Source organism: Paramormyrops kingsleyae, chromosome 1 (assembly GCF_048594095.1).
Source record: "Paramormyrops kingsleyae isolate MSU_618 chromosome 1, PKINGS_0.4, whole genome shotgun sequence".
Taxonomy (NCBI): Eukaryota; Metazoa; Chordata; class Actinopteri; order Osteoglossiformes; family Mormyridae; genus Paramormyrops; species Paramormyrops kingsleyae.
In genome coordinates this window covers 45,125,001-45,134,633 of record NC_132797.1, presented here as the reverse complement: position 1 = coordinate 45,134,633, position 9,633 = coordinate 45,125,001, and the positions used below count along the sequence as shown (strand labels likewise).

The following is a 9,633-nucleotide window of genomic DNA, read 5'->3' as shown; positions in this document are numbered from 1 at the left end:
GTCCGCTAGCATTTTTAAACATAGGACTACTGCTGCATACTTGGGCTACTTTTGCTAATGGGACTAGTCACCCTGAAACACCAGACTGCAAGCATATTGCAGGCTAGTATAAGTTGCAGCTACTTACCGTCAAATGTCATTATAGTCCAGTCGGTCTTTTTCTTAATGTTGAGCACAGCATTGAAATACTTGTCATATGTGAATCATCTTACTATGTATGCATGTTGAAATGGAGGAACCAGACTGGACCAACCCTAGTTGAAAAGCATTCTCAGTTTCATAGGTGTACTCATCATGCTTAAGAATGACAACAATAATACTGGTTATCATACTTATTCTTTATGAAAGGCAAACCACATAACACAATAAACATCAGAAAATTTCAAGAGACTACATCGGTCTTACAAATTCATGCTTGTGCTAATGTTTGTGGGGTCTCCTGAGGTACGTCATAGTCACAACAGTGGATGCAGCACAGCTGACATAATATTCCATGTATGAGGATAAAATCATTACTAAATGAACAGTCTAGAAATAAAGTGCAATTGTGCCATTTGCAACATGGTGACATACATACAAGTGACCTTACTACACGTTAGTGCAAGTAAACACAGGAATTCTGCAATATGTCCCCAAGTAGAAACATCTTAGGAGACATGACTAATGCTTTGGTATTGCAGAGTAAAAGTGAAAAGAAATAAATGAATACACAATGAAACCGAGATATACAATAGTTGAAACATTGACATATGAAACATTGATAGATAAAAATTGTTAAAAAAAAATGACATATACAATACACATTGAAATTTTAATATTGTCTCGCAATATTTCATAGTCTCAAAGCGCTTTATGGCATCCCTGCCCAAAGCCCACAGTGAGCAAGCCAGAGGCAACAGTGGCAAGGAAAAACTCCCTAGAAGGAAGAAACCTTATGAGGAGCCAGACTCAGAGCCCATCCTCCTGGGGCCGGCAGGGAAAGTCAGTCATAATTCACATTTTTCCAGTTTTCGCATTTGAGATGCAAGCAGAGGGCAGGCAGTTGATGGTAGGCAAGTGCTGGAGCTGTGCCAGATGGCGGGGCAAACAGTAGTACGGCAGCAGGGCAGAGGGGGAAGACATCACAGGCAGAAGGGCAGAAGAATAGAACCACAAGAAATAAAACTGGCACACCATAACAAGAAACATATAGGAGCATGACACATTATAATCAAGGTAGCCTGGGTGTCATTCTATAGTGTTTGGAGATTATGTGTGGCAGGGTTCACTACGGGTATCAGTGCTCAATTGAGGAGGTTTGTGCGCACTGCACACTAGGCCTGAGTCCTGCACACACGGCTTGGCTTATTGGCAGAAAGAGCGAAGGGAGACGATGCAGTGGCCATGGGGTCAGTGACATCGACAGCAGGCACTGGAAAAAACAGGAAACATGCATGTCAGTGAACAAGAGACTGACAGTTGCAAAGTCAGACTACTTCAGAGAAGAAGTAGCCTTGGAAAGAGGAAAACTCACAAGGGCAAGCAATCTTCTGGTCAAGTAGCAGGGAGTGCGATGTGTTATGGGAACTTCATGTAGTGGGCATGGAGTCAGCAACATCAGTAACACGTGAAGTGAAACTGGCTCAGAAAGAAGAGTGGATAATGCAGTAGCCTATAGGCTGCATAGATAGACGATTGGCAGCAGGCAGAGATGGTGATATGCAAGCAACATTTATACAAAGGTCCCTTGGGTTGATATTCATGGTGGTAGATGATGATTTTGCAATGGTGACCTGAGGAGATTCACACAAAAAGTCAGGTTAAAAATCTGGAACGCCAGGACATACCAGATGATTTTGACAATGTTCAGCTGGCTAATGTGTCAGGTTTTGTACCATGAACTGTGGTGGAATATCTACGACAATGACAGTAAGGGAGACACTGTGAATCATGCACCTTTCCTATGCCCACTCGGTTATGCACAGCCACTGCGTCTAGATGAATATTGTTGGCGACAAACTGCCCAGCTTTTCCAGTTTCTTCCTCGCACTTCCATATGTATGACTGCATTCCATGTTACTTGCTTGTAGCTTTATCATCAACTGTAGTATAACAAAACCACACACAAAATGAAGTCCAGCCTAGAGACTGCATCACATACTTTACGACAATACAGGAAAAGCAGAGCTAAATCCAATGTTTCCTTCCATTAGTCTGAAACTTTTCTGTAAGACATTACACAGACAGATGACTATAAGGGCTTACCGTGGCCTACGGATGTCTGTGGTCATTTGCCCTTGAGGGCTCCAGACAAGGTTTGCCAAGGGGTGAAAGGAATCTTCAGGTGGTGGCCATGGGTTGAGTGATGTAAACAGCAGACACTGGAAAGAGAGAAAAAACAGAAATTTGCATGTCAGTTAGGCAAATATTAACAGTGGCCAAGTAAAAGTGCCTCAAAGAGGAAGAAACCTTCGGAAGAGGCAAACTCACATATCCAGCCCAGCATACTCTGGCCAGGTTGCAGGCAGCATGATGCATTACTGTCCCAATCTGATGCCATAAGAAGTGCAGAGGGTGATCTGGCTTAAGGTGGGGAGCATACACAGATGGCTGGTGGCAGGCAGAGGTGGACATAGGTAGGGAACATGCATGCAAACGTGCACACAAGGTCCCTTAGCTTGATCCTGAGTGCCACATGATGATTGTACATTGGTAGTCTTGGGAAATTAGTAGGAAGAGAGACTACAAATAAACAAAAATGGTTTGAACAAAAATGTTTGCCGCTGGGGCTGAGTCGGGGGGGCGAGGAATGCTGCATTCCATTTATGTTGGAGGTCAGAACTGGAAATGTCAGGCTGCTTTACACATAAAACTTTGTAGTGACCACAGATAAGTTGTGCATGTTGTCACTTCCAGAAACACAGAAACAGTGTCCTGACAGCAAATGGAATGCACTACAACAGGGGTGTCAAACTCTAGTCCTGGAGGACCGGAGCTCTGTCTAACTCAGTTGTTTCCGTTCCACCACAAAAGATTCAGTTCAAGAGTGACGTGTTAATTAGAACAAGGAGTTGAATCAGGTGTGTTAAATGAGAGGAAACTCAAAAATGTGCAGGGCTTCGGCCCTCCAGGACTGGAGCTTGACACCCCTGCACTAGAAGATTAACACAAATGACAATGTCCCCCCCTGACCCAGCCCCCTAACCTCACCCCTGTGCCAGCCACCACAAGCTTAGGCCCAGCCCCAGTAGACCCCTCCCCAGAAAACTCAGTCCATCACAAATTTTATTATCAGTTTGCATCCAATTTTACAGACAATGTAGGACAACACATTCGTGGTGGCTAAAATATGTCGGCATTACAGAAACACAGATACCGTTTTTGACAATGTCCTTCGCATACACATGATCAATCAAAGTGCCGTTCCCAGTGGTCGCGTCTTTCACAAGTTGAGCATACCCATGTTCCTCCATAAAAGTGGCGATCGTACTTCCCGTGAAAAGATTCTCATTAAAATCTCCCATGATGATTTTCCCTCCTTCCATGCTGTCCATGAGAGCGATCAACTGCATCAGATTCTTCTGAAAGATTGACAAAGTATAAGAGGGTGGTCTGTATAGTACAGAGACTGTTGTTTTCAGTAGGCCCACATTGAACTGGAGACACTCAATGTTGACACACTGCAAATCAACAACGCTACAGTTGGTATGTTCTTTATAATACACGCCCACACCACCATGCTGTTGGTTCTTCAGTTCGGCAAAGACTGAATCATGACAGTCATATGCGAGATGTCTCCGTTTCCCATAGAATGAAAATCCACTCAGGTGTACCTCTTCTGTGTCTTCCTCTGAATTTAACCACGTCTCTGTCAAGCAGATGATATCGGCTTCCATATACCTTCCGTCTTGCTTTACGTCATCCAGGTGACATGCGAGTCCTTGAACATTGTGGAGGAGAATTCTGCATTATGATGGCACTTCTGTGACAGGTTCAATAAAAGCAGGCATGCTTCGCATTGCACTCTCAATGTCCTGTTTTGCGTATATAACACTTTCCTTGAAGTCTTCTATTATGAGGCCTTCCAGAGAAGTCACACGGCTTAACGCTACGTATGCCTGTCCAGCTGCAAATATCTTCTTCAGCGATACAACAGCATTATCCACAGTCAGACCTTGTACTTTGTGTACCGTGCAAGCCCATGCTAATCTCAATGGAAACTGACGTCGTGCTGCACCGCTGTTACCCACTCTCTCCTCCTCTGGTTTGATTTGTGTCGCTCTGTCCAACCCTTTGATTAAGCACGGCTTCTTTGCTCTGAGTGACTTACCAGCTGCTTCATTGTCAAACGTGACGTATATTTCGAATGGGAAATCGTCCTCAGTACCAAAGCACACCTCACTTACCGTACCAAATGCACCATTCACCAGGCCGTCTGAAACGTCAATGTTTTTCAGCAGCATTACCCGCGCGTTAACACCTACGTGAAGCGTTTCTGACAGACACGTCCTGTAAACTTGTGTGTGATGTCTAGCTTTCCTTTGCAGTCGGCCAGTTGCAGCGACCCTTTCAAAGTCCTGAGCGTGAATGATGACCGGGTCTGAGCATACCTTCTGCAGCATGCGATGGTTATGCAGATCGGCTTCATCATTAGTCGCATAGATATGAAGGGCAGTACTGTCTTGTCCTTGGTCTGTCACACGTCGTTTCAGCATAGCAATGTCTTCCTCTAGCATTGCATCACCCCTTTTGCGTTTCCTTAGCCGATTCAGCAACTGTGCAAAATCCAAATCTTTCTGTCTCATGATGTCCGTCAGCTCCACTGAAGCAAAATGATTCTGCCATAGATTGACACCTTTAGTCTCAGCATACAAAGGTTTCCCTTTCACAGGACAAAGCTGGTAGAAATCTCCAACGGCAACTATTGAGACGTTACCAAAAGCAGAATAATCTCCAGTTTGCTTGATTTGTCTCAATCTTCCATGAATATACGAAAGCAGTTTGTGATCGACCATTGAAATCTCATCTATAATCAATATCTGCAGGTTTCCCAGTTCAGCTCTCAATGAATTTATCTTCTCATCTCCAAGTGGTTGATAGGGCAGCTTCACATCTGTCACAATGTGGAAACAGGCGTGTATCGTCGCAGCACTGATGTTGTATGCACTAACCCCAGTCGGAGCAGTCAGCAACACGTGCCTCTCATCCGGGTTATATGACAACTTTGACAAGATACGAGATGCCTCATAATGTACTGCTTTGATCAAGACAGACTTGCCCACACCTCCAGGTCCAGATATAAATACATGAAATGCTTCTGGATTTTCACCACGTGTCTTCTGTAAACACCAGCTTCTTATTTTGTAAAAGATCTCAGACTGCTTCTTGTTCAGTGAGCGAAGCAAAGCCAGCGCTTCCTGCCTTGACATACCACAAGGATTGTCCTGGAACATATGGCGACTCGGTCTCGGTAACAAATCTGGTATCTCATCATGGTGTTCGCTCATTTCTGGCGTTACATGGGATTTGCTGGCGAGGCACTCCAACCGTTCACATTCAGTCTCTGGACAGATCAGTGCCCATGCATCTTCCATTACACCATGCAACTGTAGATCTTCCTCAGCTTTGTCTATCACATCCGCTTCCTTTTCAAAACTTGCCATATTTGAGTCGACGACCCGTTTCACCGAATGTAATTCATCACCGAAAAACTTCACAAAGCCAGTCTCGTAGAAGTCCTGGTAACTGCCAAAAGGAGGTGGTTTTAGTTGACCATCAAAATAATGTGGTAGGAACAGCTGCAAAATGCTTTGATGGTATTTCTCTGGGTCCTTTGTGGGCGAAAAACGAGCATACCGAACAACAGCTGCATCTGTGCGTGTCCTTTTCTTCATGAATCCTAATTTCCTGTCCAACTCTATACTGCCAGCAGACGAGCGCTCAGATTTTGATAAAATTCTGTATTCAGAAGCAAATCTCGCCAGGCACATTTCTGAAAAGTCTTCAGTTTTTGGTCTGCCTTTATATCTGTCAGTGATACTGTTCATCCAAATGTTCTGCTCATCCTCCTCCTCACACTCTGCTTTCTTCCGTATGACATGTAGTGGAAGACTCATTCTCACCACATGCTCTCCAGTTGGGATGAACTGCACCTTGCGTGATCCCTCTTTCAACCTCATGTTAGTCAGACGATACACACTTTCCTGAGCTGAAACTTCACGATTATGCAGAAACACACTGCCCAGTTGTCGAAGAGCTTCTTTCGCATCAAGGTTGCCTTGCTGGGAGGCCTCTTTCTGAGCATTTGCCAGGAGCAGTCCCATCTCTCTCTCAGCTTTGGAAATGTAGGAGATGATGTATACAATACATGAATATGCATCAACCACAAACTGAATGTCCATGTTTGCATTCCAACAGCGTAGAAGGTCTCTGTTATATTGGTTCACCCAGACTTCACATGGTCTTCTCTTCAGAACGATGCTAGTGTTCTTTGTTAGTCTCGAGTAAGCGGCTTCAAATACTTCCTGATTTAGATGAATTGCATCAAACAAAGAATCAACAGAGTCATACTTGGCCTCAGTGTTCAGCAGAGCGTGCTTCACTTTCTTCATGATGGCCGCTGCTACTTCTTTTTTGAGGTGTTTTCCATCTGTCTCAGCATTTCCAAGTTTGTGTGATGACAGAAATGTCCTGTTACTTGGTGGACGTGGGAAATTAAATCTACAAGTTGTCCCTTTTTTCTTGCATGTTTTCGAGTGTCTCTTACTATGTTGCTGTACACTACATATGATTTCATGCATTTCATCGTCATCCTCGGGCATTTCACATGTCACAAACCGATCAATGAAAGCTGCTACTTCGTCGTCCTCATCTTTACCAACCTTTGGTGCATCTTCCACCCAGAACAAACAGTGAGTGTGAGGTGATCCCCGTTGCTGAAATTCTACTCTGTAGAAGTAGTCAACTATTTTGCCAATGGGTTGCGCTTCTGACATGATCACATCTTTCAGGAAGCAGTGAAATCGATGATCAAACATTCTAGCGGCCGTCACGGGATTATTCTTCAACAAGGCACATCTTTCTGACCACTCTAGCTCGGCGCTTTGGGCATCAATACCATCTTGTTTGAAGATTACCGTCATCAGTTCCGTCCAGCGTAAATCGGCAGAGGAAAAGGAGCAAAACCATGTGGGAATACCAAGCTGTCTTACCATCGCAAACAAATCTTTCTGAACACTTTGCCAAAAAACAGGGGTGCCTCTGATGGGTCTCAGAAATTTGTAGCCTTCATCATAATTCAACATCCTTTGTAGAGACTCTGCGTTTGTCAAAGTTTCTGACGTGATGGTGCTTTTGTCCCAGACATCATACCCTTTTCTCAGAGCAATGGACACATTTGACACAACTTGCTGAAGCTCAGACAAATACTGCCCATAAAAAATATAGTCCAAGTTTTTTGCAAAACGTCCATCTGCATTAAGGATCCTTGTATTTAAATATCTCGACAATGTCAGTTTCTCATTCCTCCTCTCGTGAAAAGTGCCTGTGCCTTTTGGGAAAAGGACTGGAAAACATTTAGCCTCATTAGTCTCATCAGTCAAAAGCCTCACTGGATTGTTTCCTTCTGCGGGTGCCATAGCCATTATTCCGTCAAAGTGCTGATCCAGGATCTCTTGTGCTATGTCAACAGGTTGAAGGCACGTGTCCATATACATGCCATGTTGTTGTCTATCATGCAGAGTTTCATCCATGTCCTCATCTTCCATGTTATTTTCAACAGGCTCTTCATCATCATGTATGTCACTTACATCAGCAGGGACATCAGTTCTCTGTAGTGGATTAATCCAATCATTGTTGAACTGTACATCACTGTAAAATTTGTTATGCTCTCTAAGATACATCAAGGCCTTCTTTATCTTTTCTGGGTGCACAAATTCATATTTGTAGTGTCCTTTGTAAGTTAGCTTCCTCTTCAGCTTCACGCGAATCATAAGGTCATCATTGTTCACTCTCGGTAAAGCTTGGGCTACATTTGGAACGCTAGATGGGACGCAAGTCACCGGACCATGAACACCATTTTGTCCACCTTTTGGCAAAGACACAATCCTCATGAAAGGAATATGCATACCAATCAGATGCTGTTCTAGTGAATTTAAACATTGCAACTCAGTAGGGACTGGCTGTAAGGCTAGATTGTTTGTGACACTCTCAGCTGGAATTCTCCCATCAAGAATCTTTCTGTGACACGTGTAGCAAATCCACAATGAACCTGCAGGGCCCCTCAGATCACTACAGTTTTCAGAACAGGCATCTACACATTTATGCAAATATGTATCTGTGATACACCGCGATGCCACTAAAGCAATCCCTTCTGATTTTCTCCAGTATTCATCTTTCCTGCATATGACAACTTGATGTTTAAACAGCATTCGATGACACACTGAACAAATGTACACAGGTCCTGTATTAATTTTCTCTCTAAACTGTTCAATCACATGCCCAATATCCTTTCTTTTATCCTTCTCTTTCACCCGTTTTTCAATATTTCTGGTTTTTACTGCAGTAGCAAACTGGCTGTTTGTTTTGTATCTATCAATACTCGATTGCTTGACACATTCCCTGTGTTCAATGTCTACAGCATATTTATTGACACTCGCCTGCTTGACACGCTCCCTGTGTTCAATGTCCACAGCATATTTATTCACACTCGACTGCTTTAGACGTTCCCTGTGTTCAATGTCCACAGCATATTTATTCACACTCGACTGCTTTAGACGTTCCCTGTGTTCAATGTCCACGGCATATTTATTCACACTCGACTGCTTGAGACGTTCCCTGTGTTCAATGTCCACGGCATATTTATTCACACTCGACTGCTTCACACACTCCCTGTGTTCAATGTCCACAGCATATTTATTCACACTCGACTGCTTCACACACTCCCTGTGTTCAATGTCCACAGCATATTTATTCACACTTGACTGCTTGAGATGTTCCCTGTATTTAATATCTACAGCATATTTATTCACACCAGACTGCTTGACACGTTCCCTGTGTTCAACGTCTGTGGCATATTTATTGACACTCGACTGTCTCACACATTGCCTATGCTCAGCGTCTATGGCATACTTACAGATGCTTGACTGCTTCACATGATCTCTGTACACTTCATTCTCACGGTAGCGCTTTGTGCTTCTCTCAAGTTGTTCCTCCTTGTACACCTTACTTACTTCATACCGTCTTTTCTGTCGTTCCAGTCTCCGACGACACGATGAAGGCACATCAGAAGTGGCAATCTGAGAGCAGGTCGCAGCACAATCATCAGCATCATGCCTTTTCACACAAGTTACAGCCTCATAATGTGACTCATTACAATGTTTCAGGTATATACCCGTCTGATCACTATCACAACCAAGACACGTGGAGTACTTTAACCATCTGTCATGAGAGTATGTGAAAATATGCACACCAAGCAGATTGGCAGCAGCTTGAATCTCTACCTCAGATGCCCAAGTACCAACGTACTTCATCCGTGATGCGGCAACATACTGAGTGACAGAAGAGTGACCTTCTCTCAGACAAGCGGCATACCTGGATTCATCTCTTAGTATGTGGGCAACAACAGCACACCTGATTTTCCTGTGTTCTCTCTCG

At 43.8% G+C, this 9,633-nt stretch overlaps 1 protein-coding gene across 2 annotated transcripts in view; it reads right to left on the bottom strand.

The window, feature by feature from the left end:
- Positions 1 to 317: 317 nt before the first annotated feature.
- The window catches only part of LOC140592567 (uncharacterized), a 13,566-nt gene continuing 4,250 nt past the window's right edge, over positions 318 to 9,633 (bottom strand). Inside the window, exons 4-8 of one of the 2 annotated variants that reach the window (XM_072716145.1) lie at positions 9,480 to 9,633; positions 2,245 to 9,275; positions 1,936 to 2,081; positions 1,514 to 1,772; positions 318 to 1,411 (exon numbers count right to left, since the gene is read on the bottom strand). The exon at positions 9,480 to 9,633 is cut by the window's right edge and continues 1,718 nt beyond it. In XM_072716145.1, coding sequence (XP_072572246.1) covers positions 3,948 to 9,275; positions 9,480 to 9,633 — 5,482 coding nt within the window. In that variant the 3' untranslated portion in view covers positions 318 to 1,411; positions 1,514 to 1,772; positions 1,936 to 2,081; positions 2,245 to 3,947. Of the gene's footprint in view, positions 1,412 to 1,513; positions 1,773 to 1,935; positions 2,082 to 2,244 lie in introns of both variants that reach the window. The other variant, XM_072716143.1, reaches the window with a different exon arrangement.